At 49.3% G+C, this 17,350-nt stretch overlaps 1 protein-coding gene and 1 pseudogene across 1 annotated transcript in view; one reads left to right on the forward strand and one right to left on the reverse strand.

Moving 5' to 3' along the window:
- Positions 1-4,232, reverse strand: part of QSOX1 (quiescin sulfhydryl oxidase 1) — a 41,999-nt gene extending 37,767 nt beyond the window's left edge. Inside the window, exon 1 of the mRNA XM_024758806.1 lies at positions 3,882-4,232. Within this exon, the coding sequence (XP_024614574.1) occupies positions 3,882-4,149 (268 nt within the window). The 5' untranslated portion in view covers positions 4,150-4,232. The remainder of the gene's footprint in view (positions 1-3,881) is intronic.
- Positions 4,233-7,166: 2,934 nt separating this feature from the next.
- Positions 7,167-8,247, forward strand: LOC112408916 (heterogeneous nuclear ribonucleoprotein A1-like; annotated as a pseudogene).
- Positions 8,248-17,350: the final 9,103 nt, after the last annotated feature.

Consider the following 17,350-nt stretch of genomic DNA (forward strand, 5'->3'; position numbering starts at 1 on the left):
GGTTAAGAATCTGCCTGCCAGTGCAGGGGATACAGGTTCAAGCCCTGGTCCGGGAAGATCCCACATGCCGCGGAGCAACTAAGCCCATGAGCCACAACTACTGAGCCCATGAGCCACAGCTATTGAGCCAGTGCGCCACAACTACTGAAGCCCACGTGCCTAAAGCCCATGCTCCGCAACAAGAGAAGCCACCGCAAAGAGAAGCCTGTGCATCACAACCAAGAGTAGCCCCCACTCGCCGCAACAAGAGAAAGCTTGCACACAGCAACAAAGACCCAACGCAGCCAAAAATAAATAAATAGATAAATAAATAAATTTATTTAAAAAAAAAAAAGAACCTCCTCCAGGGACTTCCCTGGTGGTCCAGTGGTTAAGACACTGTGCTTCCACTGCAGGGGGCGTGGGTTTGATCCCTGGTCTGGGAACTGAGATCCCACATGCTGCATGGTGGGGCCAAAAATAGAAAAAAATAAAATAAAAAAAGAACCCCCTCCAGCATCTGTGTAATCTTGGGCAAGTTACTTATCGGTTAAAAAAAAAAAAAAAGTTATCTGTTGCTCAGATATTTTCTCATAAAGATTATATACAACAGCGGCCTATAAAGGCCCTTAGCACAGTGCCTGACATAAGGCAAGTGTATAATAAATAACTGCTTAGATAAAGGCCTTTGGTGACCAGGCCTCTGTCACTTTCCCCTTCCCTGAATTCCCAAAACAAGAAATGACTGAGTTACGCTCTTTTGACCCTTTTCAAATACAGCTTCTTTTTTTTTTTTTGCAGTACGCGGGCCTCTCACTGTTGTGGCCTCTCCCGTTGCGGAGCACAGGCTCCGGATGCGCAGGCTCAGCGGCCATGGCTCACGGGCCCAGCCGCTCCGCGGCATGTGGGATCTTCCCAGACCGGGGCACGAACCCGTGTCCCCTGCATCGGCAGGCAGACTCTCAACCACCGCGCCACCAGGGAAGCCCCACATACAGCTTCTTACTGGTGCCAATTCCCCTGCTGTGTGATTTACCCAATGGCAATGTAAACAATGCACACAGAGGTCACTCAACAAGTATTTGCCGATTGATTAGCCAGTGATGAGGACTGAAGGTCTAAAATGAACACAATCAATTTCCCAAACACAACGGTGAGGCAGTAAGAGCTGCTCTGGAATAGAAAGGGGTGAGCCAGATCCTTAGAAAGAAGCGCTCTGCCCCAGGGTAACAACTGCCCCAGAGAACCTAGCCTACAATTTACTGAAGAAATGAGCCCTGGCCAGTCAGATTAAATGCCTGAGGCCAGCTGGGCAGGGTTGCAAAATTCTTCTCTCTCCTCATGACCTTCCACGGTCTCACTGCTCCTACCCAAGGCATTCATACCAATGACAGAGGGCAGGGGCCACAGGCCCATGGGCCCAGGGTGGTGCGAGAGCAACCCTCTGCCGGCCCACGACCAAACTTTCTCAAGGAACCTCAGAATACAGAGATGTTAAAGGGCCTCACCAGGAAACACCTCCTTGGATTGGAGTGGAAGCGTTCTTTATCATTGCAGGCCAACACCAGGTTCGGCCGGCGCTCCCCCCAACGTGATCTTGCTTAGGGGGCTGACAGCTCCATGGTTCATGGGAGACTTCGAGTTCTCACCTGAATCTCCCATCCCCCATGGACTGTGGTTCATCTCTACGGACACCATTTTCCTTTCTGACGTTAAGTTTTGATTTGCTTTTTTTAGGGAAACTCTCACTCCATGCACTGGGGAGAAGACCCCTTTGGGAAGTGGCAACCCTCATGCAGGAGCAGGCTTGGTCAGAATCTGGATGTACAATTCATTGGAAAACTCTGGGTTGCCAGAGGCCAAACCCATGAGTCAGCTGGAAGCTAATCTTTCTGTCTAGCACTCTCAACATGTAAGAATCTTCTAGATTGAGTCCACCTGCGGCCATTAAGGGACTTCTATGGCCTCAAAGTGTAAACTGATGTAGGAATTCTTATGACGTTCAGGCCCACAGTGTCCCCTGAACACCTAGTGCCCCTCAGGTGTTCCAGCTCCAAGTTCAACACTCTTCCTACCTCCTGCCCTGACCAGATGTGCTGACATCACTGAAATGATGCAGTGTGAAGAGCTGCTGAGAAATGGCACATTCAAGTGATGGCAACAGAGAGGCATGCAGACAAGTGTCTGCGTGTAAACTGGAGGGAAAACGGTTCACTGGTTTCGTTTAAAAATAACTTTCCGGGCTTCCCTGGTGGCGCAGTGGTTGACAGTCCGCCTGCCGATGCAGGGGACGCAGGTTCGTGCCCCAGTCCGGGAAGATCCCACATGCCACGGAGCGGCTGGGCCCGTGAGCCATGGCCGCTGAGCCTGCGCGTCCGGAGCCTGTGCTCCTCAACGGGAGAGGCCACAACAGTGAGAGGCCTGTATACCGCAAAAAAAAAAAAAAAAACCTTTCCAAGACCATATGGCTAACAGATGATACATCTTTCCATCTAACCACTTCAGGAACCACCTTGCAAGCTGCTCAAGGGAAGAGGTGGCCTGAGTTTGAAAACCAACATCTACAAATGCACTACTCTACCGCAAAGAGTTGAGTGTATCAAGAAAACGGCACAGCAGGGGAACAACAGTTCCAGTTCCTCCCTCTCCAGGAAGAGGCCTATGCCCTAAGATGCCTCATTCAGTGACCACTGAAGGTCAGCAGCCCTGCTAGGGCCCTAGCACCACCTAGTTATCAGGAAATAACTCCATTCAGAGGCAGCAAGTCAGAAGCAAACCACTACCATCACGCCACGCCAGCCCCGCCAAATACCCACTACCTGGTCTAGGCAGATGGATGACACCACAGGGATCTTTACCTGTGCAAAGGAAACTCTGAGATAATACACATCAAGTACTCACTCAGGAAGGTGTCTGACATACAATACAGTAAGCACTCAATAAATATTCATTACTATTGTTGCCATATTTACTCAGCTCCAATCTTAAGTTTTTAAAAACATTAACCTTTCTGTAATGGAGTACACCTTTAAATCTCTATAACTCTATTAGCAGTCAGTCGTCTTATCCCTCTACCCCTCCGGCTGTTAGTAAATGAATGGTGGGTCTCACAACTGACAGTCTCTTAGAATGAAGGAAATACGGTATTAGTGGTCAGGCCAATGAAGGAGAAAATGGAGCAAGGGCCAAACCCACACCAAGAGGCTGCCCTCAGTCGGGCCTCTGGGCTCACAGGTTGAAGCAGAAGGAGAAGGTGCAGAAGGAGGGGGAAAGCGAAGGATGTGGCCCAGAAGCTAAGGAGCTGGAGGCAGCAGGTCAGGAGCGGCCGGGAAACAACAAACAGGGAAACTCTGCCTCAAAGATACAGCTGAGAAAGGAAGTCTACGTACCAGCAGGATCTACTAGCCAACGGGTGGGGAAAGGAAGGAGGGAGTGGGAATAGGGGCGGCGGCACAATGAGTATCAGTTCTTTTTCTCCCCAACACTGATCCCACCGCAGCTGGGGAAATTGGTAGGAAGGGGTCTGCCACAAGGCTGAACTACAGGAAGCCGTAAGGTGTCAGGGAGGAGGAACAAAGGAGACCACGTCGCAGGTATGGGGGCCATAAGCCGGCAGAAGACTGACAAGGAAAGCAGAGCAGGTCTGGGGACCCAGACCGCGGGGACGGGGAGAAAACTCGGGACACCGGTCAAGGGGAAAAAGAAAGGGAGGGGCGGGAGCTAAAGATGGAGCTGAGGGCTGAGAAACTGGGGGGGAACTGGGAGGGGCAGAGAGGAAGATGGGCGGAGGTGACAGGCAGGAGGAAGCGGAGAGCGTTGAAGGGGCCTCCGTGAGGCAGGTGGCGGGGATCCGCCCGGGTGGGGCGAGGGGAGCGAGCCTCCCCCCGCACCCAGTTTCTCACCTTTGACGTCTTTGGCCAGCGCCTTCCACGTCGGGGCGAAGGCGATGCAGTGGCCGCACCAGGAGGCGAAGAACTCCACCGCCCAGGCGCTGTGGGAGCCCAGCACGGCGTCGCGCAGGGTGCCAGCCTGTAGCAGCGTCAGCGGGTCGGAGGGCGAGTAGAGCGCCGAGCGCGGGGCTGCGCCAGCGCCGGACACCACCAGCAGCAGCGACAGCAGCAGCAGCAGCAGCGACGGCTGCGGCCCGGAGCCGCGTCCACAGCACTCCATCCTCTGCAGCTGCGCGGAGTCCACCACTGCGCACAAGTTTCGGACGACTTGGTGCCGGGCGCCTCCACCGCACCTCTTGTCTCCGTCGCGGGGAGGAGCCACGTGACCCCGCCCACCGTGGCCGGGTGCCGCCCCTTTCCCCGCCCCGCCCGCCGGCCAGTGGGCAGGAAAGCCGACGAGGGACGAAAACCGGAACCGGGCGCTGGAGTCCGGGCCCGGCTGCGAGCGCCCCCTTCGCAGTCCGCCGAGACCTCAGAGCTAGTCGGGTTCCCGCCTCGGCCCCAGGAGGCGGGGAGCTCAGCCCAGGCCCCGGAGCCCCCACCCCGCCGCCAAATGATAGGTGTGGGACATCCGCAGGGCAGAGTCCCAGGCCCGCGTTCCTGTCGCTACTGGGGTCTCAGGGAAGTCATTTGGCTTCTCACAGGCCCCGTATCCAACGGGAAAAGAGTCCGTTGGAATAGATTGGACCGATTTATGCTGTTCCCAGAAGGTTCTGGGGATCCCACCAAGCGATAAGAAGTTGTGAATTAGAACTTATTCTTACCCTATTGTACATGTCTCTCCCATGTACAATAGAGAGAAGGGAGAGAAGGGAGAGAGAGGACGGGTGGTAGGACAGTCTCTGAGTCTGTGACCACCATGACGCCACAGGGATCAGATGTGCCCACACCCCGCAGAGAAGGACGGGTGGTAGGACAGTCTCTGTGACACCATGACGCCACAGGGATCAGATGTGCCCACACCCCGCACTCCCCAAGGCCTGTGATCCTCTAAGGAAAATATTATTTGAGGGCTTCCTAATTATGAATTAGAGGCCCCCTTCCATTTTAGTCTGGGCTGGATTGGCGTGGTCCATTGGGTGGAATCAGAGTTCCCTCAGCACGCAGGTCTGGCCACCTAAGACCTGATCTCCTCCAACTGGGGCTCCCAGCAGCCCAGGTACCCCACATCTAACTCTCCAGCCTACACACAGATCTCCATATTCACTTACATATCCCTCTCACGAGTAACCTGATAACTAATCTTGTGTTCATGTGTACTAAAGTGTTGATGATTAATTTTCTGTGGTCTACCTTCTGTAGTTCCAGTGCTGAGTTATCTTAACAGGAGCAGGTGTTCCTCAGAGTGCTGTCACGTGATCTTTTCCCTTTGTGTCTGCTGGGTTAGGCCACCTCACCTGTAAGCCATCTGAGACTAGATTTGTTATTCATTCAACATTTACTGAGTGGTTTCTTTGTGTCAGGCACTGCTCTAGGTACTAAGGATGAGGCAGTAAATAAAACCAAGACTACAGTCATGGAACTTACATTCTAGTGTGGATAGGGATAGAGAGATGTAAATGTAGATCCTATGTTAACAAAGGCTATGAAGACACGTACAATAGGGTAAGAATAAAGTGACAGAGGAAGTGGTATTTTATTTTAGACAGGGAGGTCAGTGATGGGCCCATCCCTGATATTTGCAGGGCCAGGGTAAATAGTGCAAATGGAGGCACACATATCATATGTCTACATAATTTAAAATTATAAACCAATTTAAACTGTTATGTAAAATTCCTGTCCTTTCATGTTGACAAGTATACCTTCATAATAATCTGGAAGGCCAAACTTAAGTTTAGAAATCTCAGACTTCCCCCAAGATGTGCACTGGAATGGGGCTGCTTAGGTGGTAACTGGTCCCTGGCCCTCAACCTTCCTCCTACTCTTTGCACCCCAGCTCTATCCCATACTTCAAGGGAACTTGTGCCCACACCTATAGCATCCCTGTCTGCACATCTGAGCTCCATCTATACCTCCAGCAAATAGCTGCTCCTTGGTTCCTTAAGAGAACAGACCTTGGAAAAAGGCTGATGCAGTCTCTAGAAGCTGGCCTGGTGCTACTGGGGTAGGGAGTTCTAGGGTCTCATGCACCAACAGTATGATCTAAAAGGGGTGAGGCACAGGGACTTTGGGTGGACTCATCCCCTTGGCCCATGGTCGTCTAGCTCTGTGGAAAGAGGTGTGGCTGGAAGAGGGCCAGAGAGCTCAGAAGAAAAGGTAGGGGCTCCTCCTGCCCCAGTCTTAAGGCAGTTCTAACGGGATAACATTTGAGACAAAGACCCAAATGAAGAATGGGAGGGAAACTTGTGGCAATGTGAGATAAGAGCATTCCAGGCAGAGATCTGGAGATTGGAGCTTTGCTCCCTTCATGAATTCGTATTCTCTGTGCCTGAACAGAGAATAGGCTTTGAACATATTCTCAAGTTCAAAGTCTTGAACTGCATAGATAGTCCCCTAGCAACCCTGGATTCCAAGGGGTGGAAGTACTCCAGCGGCTAAATCAGGGGCCAGGAAAAGTCAAGTGCCTTCACATGTCTCTATTGTTAAAAAATGTTATAGTTATCTTCCCCAGGGAATTCCCTGGGAATTAAGGGGACAGTTTTGGCTAAACATGAAGAGCACCTGGGAAGCACAACTCACATAAGTACACAAAGATTTGCTTGTTCACATGTCTATTTCAGAACATCAGAAATGGAAAAGAATACAAATGATTTGAATGGAATAAAGTTTCTTGGCAATGGGGCCAAAGAAATTAGCCTTGAGAGTTGTAAAATCTGGGACTTCAATATCTCAGAACAGCAATACAGGGATTTTTTTTTTTTTTTTGCGGTACGCGGGCCTCTCACTGTTGTGGCCTCTTCCGTTGCAGAGCACAGGCTCCGGATGCGCAGGCTCAGCGGCCATGGCTCATGGGCCCAGCCGCTCCGCGGCATGTGGGATCCTCCCAGACCGGGGGACGAACCCGTGTTCCCTGCATCGGCAGGTGGACTCTCAACCACTGCGCCACCAGGGAAGCCCAATACAGGGATTTTCAACTTTAAGTCTTGGACGTCTGTTCGAACAGAATCTTAAAAGAAGTCTCCAATAAAAGCAAGCTGCCCATAAACAGAGGGATGGATAAAGATGTGGTAAAGAGATACATTCGGTAAATCTCCTTTCTGCCCGTGGATGCTGCTGAGTAAGCACCGTTGATGTCTCCCCCCGCCCCCGCCGCCCGCCTCCACTGCCGTCGTGTCTAAGTCAGAGTCACCCAAAGAGCCCAAACAGCTGCGGAAGCTCTTCATTGGAGGTTTGAGCTTTTGAAACAACCGATGACAGTCTGAGCAGCCATTGTGAGCAGCGGGGAGCGCTCACAGACTGTGTGGTAACGAGGGATCCAAGCACCAGGCGCTCCAGAGGCTTCGGGGTTGTCACGTATGCCACTGTGGAGGAGGTGGATGCGGCCATGAAGGCAAGGCCACATGAGGTGGATGGAAGAGTTGGGGAACCAAAGAGGGCCATCTCAGGAGAAGATTCTCGAAGACCTGGTGCCCACTTAACTGTGAAAAAGATTTTTGTTGGTGGCATTAAAGGAGACACTGAAGAACATCACCTAAGAGATTATTTTGAACAGCATGGGAAAACTGAAGTGATTGAAATCACAACTGATCGAGGCAGTGGCAAAAAGAGAGGCTTTGCTTTCGTAACCTTTGATGACCCTGACTCTGTAGACAGGATTGTCATTCAGAAATACCACAGTGTGAATGGCCACAACTGTGAAGTAAGGAAAGCCCTATCTCAGCAAGAGACGGCTAGTGCCTCATCCAGCCAAAGAGGTCGAAGTGGTTCTGGAAACTTTGGTGGTGGTCGTGGAGGGGGTTTTGGTGGGAATGACAGCTTTGGTCGTGGAGGAAACTTCAGTGGTCGAGCTGGCTTTGGTGGCAGCCGCAGTGGTGGTGGATATGGTGGCAGTGGGGATGGCTATAATGGATTTGGTAACGATGGAAGCAATTTTGGAGGTGGTGGAAGCTACAATGATTTTGGCAGTTACAACAATCAATCTTCAAATTTTGGACCCATGAAAGGAGGAAACTCTGGAGGCAGAAGTTCTGGTCCCTATGGTGGTGGAGGCCAATACTTTGCCAAACCCCCAAACCAAGGTGGCTGTGGTGGTTCCAGTAGCAGCAGTAGCTGTGGCAGTGGCAGAAGGTTTTGATTACTGCCAGGAAACAAAGCTTAGCAGGAGAGGATAGCCAGAGAAGTGACAGGGAAGCTACGGGTTACAACAGATTTGTGAACTCAGCCAAGCACAGTGGTGTCAGGGCCTAGCTGCTACAAAGAAGATATGTTTTAGACAACGGTCATGTGTATGGGCAAAAAAACTTGAGGACTGTATTTGTGACTAATTGTATAACAGGTTATTTTAGTTTCTGTTCTGTGGAAAGTGTAAAGGGTTCCAACAAAGCATTTTAATGTATATATATATATTTTTGCACCCATGGTGTTGATTGCTAAATGTAATAGTCTGATCATGACGCTGAATAAATGTCTTTTTAAAAAAAAAAAAGATGTGGTACATATATACAATGGAATATTAGTCAGCAATATAAAAGAACAGAATAATGCCATTTGCAGCAACATGGATGAACCTAGAGATTGTCGTACTGAGTGAAGTAAGTCAGCCATAGAAAGACAAATATCATATCACTTATATGTGGAATCTAAAAAAAAGGGGTACAGGGCTTCCCTGGTGGCGCAGTTGTTGAGAGTCCGCCTGCCGATGCAGGGGATGCAGGTTCGTGCCCCGGTCCGGGAAGATCCCACATGCCACAGAGCAGCTGGGCCCGTGAGCTGTGGCCGCTGAGCCTGTGCGTCCGGAGCCTGTGCTCCTCAACGGGAGAGGCCACAACAGTGAGAGGCCTGTGTACCGCAAAAAAAAGAAAAAAAGGGTGGGGTACAAATGAACTTACTTATGAAACAGAAGTAAAGTCACAGAGGTAGAAAACAAACTTATGGCTACCAGGGAATAAGTTGGGGGGAGGGAAAATTGGGAGATTGGGACTGACATATACACACTACTATATATAAAATAGATAACTAATAATAACCTGCTGTATAGCACAGGGAACTCTACTCAATAGTCTGTAATGGCCTACATGGGAAAAGAACCTTAAAAAAAAAAAGAGTGGATATATGTATAACTGATTCACTTTGCTGTACATCTGAAACTAACACAACATTGTAAATCAGCTATACTCCAAAAAGAGTTTTTTTAATAAAAAATAAAAAAAAGCAAGATGAAAGTTGTGACCTTCAGCAATAACCACTTTCTGTGGTCCATGGGGCTTCTTGGGAAGTACTCCAAAAAGAGTTTTTTTAATAAAAAATAAAATTAAAAAAAAGCAAGATGAAAGTTGTGACCTTCAGCAATAACCACTTTCTGTGGTCCATGGGGCTTCTTGGGAACCCCAGGGCTCCACAGGCTACCATTGGAAAACCACTGGTCTAGAACTGAAAGCAGAAAACATAAGTATCACAACTTCCCTGCTTGCCCTTCCAGGAGCTTCCTGGGATGAAAAGGTGGCAGAGAAGGACGTCTACTCAGGAATGGGGTGTGGAGAGGAAACGTGTGCTGAGGAAAGCATTGAAAGCTAGCCAACTTCCCTGTTCCCCTTCCTGCATAGAGGCTATAGGAAAGTGAGGCAAGAGAAATCAGATGAGAGGATAATAATAGTATTGGCTAATAGTTTACATCTGCTCTTCGGAGCACTTACAGATGTTACTCATTTAATCCTCATGCCAACCCTATGAGGGTGAGAGTATTATTATCCCATTTTTACAGATGAGAAGACTGAGGTCGAAGGGGACCTGCTGACTTTCCCACTTGTGAATCATTCATGTGTTATGCATAAATAAAAGAGAAGGAATTTGGGAGTCTGTCCACCAAAAATGAGATAGATGGTAAGAGGAATGCAGTTTATACACCAATACAGATAATGATGGTGAGCAAAAGAATAGTGTTAGGTAAAATATGTCATGTGGTAGCAGAGCATTATATGACTTTCCACTTACTCATTAGCACTGAGGACCAGAGACGGTGTGAGCAGCTGTAAGGCAGGTGCCCAGAATCTTTGCTTTGCCTCTTCAGAACTTGCCTCTTGGTCTTCTAGATGAACATTTCCATAGCTGGGGTTGGTTAGAATACCAGTTGTGAGAGTCAGAAGACAGGTAGTCAGAGTCTGTATCACTTAGATACGGCAGAAAAAAGAAGGCACATTCAAAAGTTTTGCTGGGTGGGGTGTTAATGGATGGACTGGTTGCAGAGGTGTGTGCGGGTAGAGGGAACCGACGAGAGATGTGAGGTCCTTAGCGACTGACAACAGGATGAAGTCCTTTTAGCACTCCTCCATGGGAGGAGACAAGGGGAGGGAACCCTGTGAGGAGGACCAATGGGTTCTGGAGTCCACGAAGAGAGGCCACCCAACAGGAGTGGTGACCCCAAAATGCCGCCACTGCCAGGGACACAGAGCCAGGAGGAGAGCAGGGAGGCATCGGGAAAGTCTCGCTTCCCCCTCTTTCTCCCCCAGTCCTCTGCTGTCTTGCCATTGCCTCCCACTGGCCAAACACAGTCAAAGCCAGAGATGAGAATGCCCTGATTATAGCCCACAGTGGTGGGCTTCCAGGACAAAAGGCAGGTTAGAGGAGGGTGGAGAATGCAGAATACTGTACCTAAATTTGGGCTCTTCAAGAAATGAGAATGGAAAACACAAAACTCCCTGACCATCCTTCTGTGAGTCTCCTGTGTGGGAGCGGGGAACTGGAGATCTACCCATCCACCAGACAGAGAGCCAGCACACGAGGGCAGCTGAGCAATTCCTTCCCAGCAACTGGTTCTTTCCTGTTCAGACTTAGTCCAATGGTCTTATTCTTTATCTGTCAAGGAGACTGAGGCCCAGAAAGGTGAAGGCACTTGCTCAAGGCCACACAGCAAGGTCATGGTAGGGTCCATTCTTGTCAGGCTTTCCAACATAGCTATCGAAGTACTGAGATGGGGACCGCTGTGAACGGGATATTTGGGGCAGAACCCCATGTTCAGGTAAAGCTTTCCTGGTCCTAAGTCACTTGTTGGCAATTCAAAGGGAATAGGCACCCCACATACACATATTTATAGCCCCCCGGCATGCTTCTACCCATCCCCCACCGCTCGCCCTCTGCCTCCAAGGACGAGCTGATTCTTTAAAGTGGAATGAAGATATAAGGCTGTATGCTTGAGGCCTTGTTGTTCGGGCTCTCTGGCCAATATCAGGAGCGAAGCCTTTTAGGAACCTGCAAGTCATCAAATGAGGCCTGAGGTCAAAAGCAAGAAGGCCACATTGCTGAGTCACTGGGTTAGAGGGTGCTCAGTCTTCCCCGTAGGAGGCTTCTGGGGACCGTGCCAAATTTGTGATACTTGTGAGACTGATTCGAGAGAAATTTAGGCTTCCAGAAGAGATGTCCAAGCACTTATTGAGCGCTTACTAGGGGCCGAGCTAAGTAAAGGGGCTTTGGGTGGGAGTATGGGGGGCGGTGTCAGTGAATAATACCCCTGTGTCCCCTCTCAAGTAAGAAACAAGCACAAGACACAAATGGAAACTAAAACTCCTCCACGTTCTTACAGACAAAGCTGATTGGAGAATGTGGCTTAGATGCACTTCCACAAAGTGTTCCTAATTAAACATGACCCCCCAACTCCAGGCCTTCTCTGCAGGGGCTGAGCCTGTCTGGTAAGCTGGCTGAATGGAGGAGAAGACATGAGACGGCACCTGCCCACACATAGGCTGCCAGGTTCCAGAGAAGGAGACTCTGGAGGGACTGAGCCACACGGTGGAGTTCCTTTCCCCAAACTTAGCAGTTAAGTCACCCGTCTTCTCTCTCGGTGAGGCAAGGGAGGACCAGAAAAAAGGTGGACGCTTCCTCCTATAGTTTGCTCTCTTTTGGGGTTGGGGTACAGTGGAAATTTCACTTATCAACCCTGAACCTTTTGCATGTTTTATCTCACTTAATCCTCAGAATTATCTTATAATATTGTGATCTCTGTCTTAACAGACATGGTCACGGAGGCATAGAGAGCTAAATAACTTGCCCAAGGTCACACAGCTATACAAGGGAGGAGTTGCATTTCAACATCAGATCTCTGCATCTAAAAATCAATTTGGTTTTTGCTACATTTTAATTTTTTAAACAATGCTGTCTATGTGGAGCCAGACTCATAGCTAGGAAGCAAGGAATTCAGGCTGAACTGCTAAAACGTTTTGCCACATCTTCAGGATTAGAATGAAGCAATTTCAAGATAGCTCAGGCAGTAATATAGATCTGCAAGCCCTGAAGTAAGCTTGTGGAAGACTTCTGTAATCTGTAATAAATGTCTGTACATTTATTACCTCATATTATTTGTTTGCTTGTTGTCAGCCCTCAGAATTTTAGTCAAGTCTTTGAAAATTCCAGCCTATCTTTGCAGTGCCGAGATAAAAATTTTTAATTAATTAATTAATTTACATTTATTTTTGGCTGTGTTGGGTCTTCGTTGCTGCACGCAGGCTTTCCTCTAATTGTGGTGAGCTGGGGCTACTCTTCGTTGCGGTGCACGGGCTTCTCATCGCGGTGGCTTCTCGTGTTGCGGAGCATGGGTTCTAGGCGCGTGGGCTTCAGTAGTTGTGGCTCGCCGGCTCTAGAGCGCAGGCTCAGCAGTTGTGGTGCACGGGCTTAGTTGCTCCGCAGCATGTGAGATCTTCTCAGACCAGGGCTCGAGCCCGTGTGCCCTGCATTGGCAGGCGAATTCTCAATCACTGCATCACCAGGGAATCCCTAAGATAAATATTTAGTCTAGAATTATGAGCTGGAACCAGTGCAGTGTGGGTAGCTACAGAGGAAACAAGATAACTTCAAAGGGATGTCGAAACTCAGAGGAACAGTATCTGAGCCTCATGGTCAGCTGAAGGGGCTGCCTGAGATTCTGGGATTTGTCTGAATAAGTGAGCACCTTAGAAGGACTCTTGGTTGTACTCAAGAAAACCCTAACTGAATCAGCTGAAGCAGGGAAGGGGAATCGATTGCCTCGAAGAACCAAATCAACGGTAGGGCAAAGCCATATCTGGCCTCCACCATCTTACTCTGCATTTCTAGTCTCTGTACACTGGCTTTATTCTCTTAGCCGGGCTGCTTCTGAAAGTCCAGAATCCTGGCCTTAGCTTTCAATTTGAGATCAGAGGGAAAAAAAGCCAGAACTTCTCTCCTGACCCTAGTTTGAAACATACTGGGGAAAACTCTGGCCAGGCTTGGGTTATTTGCTTATTCCTAGATTAGTCACTATGACCAGGGAGGTCATATCACCACGGGGGTGAGCACCATAATTGGCCGCCCCGACCATAATTACATGTTTGGAGTAAAAGAGGATCAATTTTCCAAAGAAAAAGGAGTACTGTTACCAGGGGAAGAGGGTAAATGAGGAAGCGCAGACCAAAGCAGATGATGTCCGGCACCAGGAGGCAGAGGTGTAAGAATCAAACGGGAGAATGTGAAAGAGTCTAGCACACTGTCCAGGACAGCAGGGCTCAACTAATACTTGTTTTTTTAAATAGTAGGAAAGGCTAAGGTCTGAGCACACCTGGAGGTCACAATACCTATGCCAGATGTGTCACGAATGCACCAGAGATTTTCAGGGGTCCGGATAAACTTGACTCAAGCCATTTAGTTGCAAAAGCGGGGGGAAGCATATATAGAGAAGAAAGGATATCTTGCAAGAATTTGCCTAGCCCACAGTAGGTACTCAATTAACGCTTTTTGCATGAACTGCCCAAATGAAATACTGAGTGTTTTCATGTTCCCAGATGACTACATCAGCATCCAGATGTTGCATTCTTATTTTACGATGGCCTTGCTTATCAGCAGACACCCTGAAGAACTTCGCAAGCCTCCACCTCTCCTTCCTTATGGAACTCACTTACTCCATGCTGTTGTCCATGGTTCAGCCACACCCCTTCAGCCCTGGTTTGCACTCTTCTGCCCAGCCCCTGGAGGGGATGCTTCTGTTGGACAGATGGGATTTCTAGATTTTCTGTGCCCAGACATTGTCATCATATCTCCCGAGGTGCCAAGCTCTGCTGTTTGGTGGTTGGCCCTGCCTCATCTGCAGTCCCGAGGTGCCAAGCTCTGCTGTTTGGTGGTTGGCCCTGCCTCATCTGCAGCTATGCACTGTGCCCTCTGGTCCAGAAGGGGAGTTGGGATGCAGTGTCTGCTACTGTACTTTCATAAAAACATGAAAGGCCCTGACAGCCATTTGGTGAGCCTCAATTTTCCTAGTTGGCCTTCATGGTCTCCTCTTCCCAACTTTGCCCTACCATCTAAAATAAAAGTTCCCTATCTTCCTGTCCTTTCTGGAAACTTGTTTATGTTAATAATCGTCTTGAAAGTAATCACACTTGTGATGGTCTCCCTTACCCATTCACTGACTGTGGGATGTGAGATCTCTCTTCTTTTGTCTTTGCACGTCCTGGGTCGATGCTCAGATGTTGGTAAGAAAAAAGATAATCATTATCCTTATGGCAACTATGAATCGTTGCTGTTGCTGTTTTTTCTGAAAGCGTACCAGCACTTTCTACCATATATCCCTCTGTAAATATGAAATTTAAAAGTATTATCAACACATTCCTTCTCTTCCTATTTATTTATTAAAATTCTAACATAAAACTTGATGCCAGAGAAAAGTGCTGACCTCAGCATCCTGTTCCTCCCGGCTCCTTTTGGGAATCTTGGCCTTGAGCGATGTAACAAGTCCATAGAACCGCCACATAACTGGCTTATGTCATCTAGAAATATAGCAAGTGAATAAACAACAGAAATGGAGATTTTTTGGTAATACATATTGGAGGGGCTCTCTCCTTATTTCTCTTTATATCCCTTGTCCAGTTATTATATATCTTTCTCCTCCACTGTTTGAATGTTAGTGAGATTTGAAGACATTCTATTCCATCGTCATTCTGCTGATAATTTCCTTTTGTCTCCTTGCTTTCCATTTTGGAGAAAAAAATGGAATCATTTTCATGGCAATAGGGGACTGGGAGGAGGAGTAGAGAGGTGCTTGCAGAAGAGATCGTGGTGCCCTGGTGTTATTTCCCTGGTCCTCCGCCCTCAGTGACCAGGACCAAATGTTGAGAGTAGCCTGGCTTCCACAGCAGAGCATGCCCGTCTCCTATAGATCTCGGATTGCCAGCACTTAATCACAAAAGAGCCTCTGTCCCTGTTATACTGATGGCTCTCAGCCTCCCAGGGGTGCATCTTCTCCCCTCCCCTTCTGCAAAGAGAGCCAGAAGAGAAGCATGACCCCTAGCTTGCAAGCACTCTGTAAATGCTGGTGCCTTCCCTCCCCTTCCCTCTCCTGGGAAGCAGGCAGGTTTGTTGGATCCCAGAAGGCAGTGTTACGTGGTGGGGGAAAAGAAACATGAGCTTGAAGTCAAAAAGACCTGATTTGGACCCGCAGGTCCTCAGCTGAACCGTGTCTGACCCTGGCTGGTCAAGGTCCTCTTGCTTTTCGGATTCCAGGGTTCCACTGGGAGAACCCTCCCTTTCTTTGGTCACAGTGAGGTTGATTTACCTCGTTTTTGTAAGGTAGCCCTTTTCCAAACAACCTACACAACACAGCCTAATCCACCAGACAGCTTTTGCAGGGAACCTGAGTTGGAAACCTTACTGCCACTCTGGTGCCCCCGCTGCCCCCCACCCTGGGAAGCAGACATTCAGCAAGGAACAGGGCAGGACCAGCCAGGTGACGGCTGCAGACAACATGGCTGGAGGAACGCCCCAAGGAGAGGAAGCCCGACACAGATTTTCACTCCCTTTGCTCCAGGTACCAGGAAGGCAAACTCAAGCCGGAGTTTCGCAAGCCTCCTGGGACTGGGGTGGAGGTGGAAGGAATATGGCTCATCTACGGAAGGGAGTGATCTCAGGATGCAGAGGCTGCTGCTAGACGGACACCCTCCTGGACACTCCTCTCCAGCCTTCAGGGGATCTCCCGCTTCCGGGGCCAGGAATCATAAGATGGACCCCACCCATCATGAAAGAGCACATCTCACACTCGGACAGGGCTGGACAGTCCTCGAAGCACTTTGCCACGTACAGTCTCCTTTACTGGAAATAGGCGGGGCAAGACTGATGGCAATGATGACGCAGAACTGAGGCCCAGGCAGGCAAGGAAAGTTGCTCTGGGACATCTGTCTAGGACGAAGCATACTGTGGGGCCCAGCCTTGACCCGACAGACCACTCACAGCCCCAGGGCCAGGGGGGAGAAGAAAGAGATAGCAAAGGCCACTTCCTCCCTGAAGCGATGCTACTTCACTTCCATAATCAGGTGGCTTCCTGTGTTCCAAGATAAACCATTTTCTTTTTGCCTCTCCTCAAACCTCCAATACGCCTCTCTCTCCCGTACCCTCACGTGAGACCTCACTTCAGTCATTTAGGTGACAAAACAGAAGCCATCAGACAGGAACTCCGTTTCCTCCCACAATCAGACTGCAAACCCCTTACACCTGTGCTTATTCTCTTAGTCTCCCTTCCAGCTCCTTCCTCCCATCAATGCCAACCCCTTCACTTGTGCTCCGGGTCAGCCCCACGCGTGACTCAATAACTTTGCTCTTGAACCCCTCCACCCGCCCCTGCAAACCTAACTTCCTCGGTACTAGATCGATTCCTTCAGCAAACAAGCATGCTCTCTGGCTCCCACTAAAACCAACAGAACAAAACTCTTGGATGAACGTACACCCTCCCCCAGATACGGTCCCGTTTCCTTCCTTCTCTTCACAACCAGACTTTACAACAGAATTGTCTGTGTTCACTGCTTCCACTTCCTCACCCTGCCCATTACTCCTCCACCCATTCTGGTCTGGTTTCTGGCCTCACCACGTGGCTGAAACTGCCCATCAGGGTTAGCTGCAAGCTCCGCATCACCTGGTCCAGGGCTTGCACCTCTTTTGACACAGCAGTTGACCCCCTCTTTCTTGAAACACTTTCTTCTTTTTGCTTTTAGTTTAAACCACGTGAATCCCTTTTCTATTGCTGCAGTTACAAATTATCACAAACTTAGTGGTTTAAAACAATGCCAGTTGGTCATCTTACAGTTCTGTAGGTCAGAAGTCCAACACTGGTCTCACTGGCTAACATCAAGGTGCTGGCACCGCTGTGTTCCCTCCTGGAGGCTCTAAGGGAGCCTGTTCTCTTGCTCATTCAGGTTGTTGGCAGAATTCATTCCTTGCAGTTGTAGGACTGAGGTCCTATGTCTTTGCTGTCAGCTGAGGGCTATTCCCAGCTTCTGGAGGCCACCACGTTCTTGGGCTTCTCCATCTTCAAAGCCTGAAATGGTGGGACAAGTCCC

Source organism: Neophocaena asiaeorientalis, unplaced genomic scaffold, assembly GCF_003031525.2.
Source record: "Neophocaena asiaeorientalis asiaeorientalis breed wild unplaced genomic scaffold, Neophocaena_asiaeorientalis_V1.1 scaffold182, whole genome shotgun sequence".
In the NCBI taxonomy this organism is placed as follows: Eukaryota; Metazoa; Chordata; class Mammalia; order Artiodactyla; family Phocoenidae; genus Neophocaena; species Neophocaena asiaeorientalis.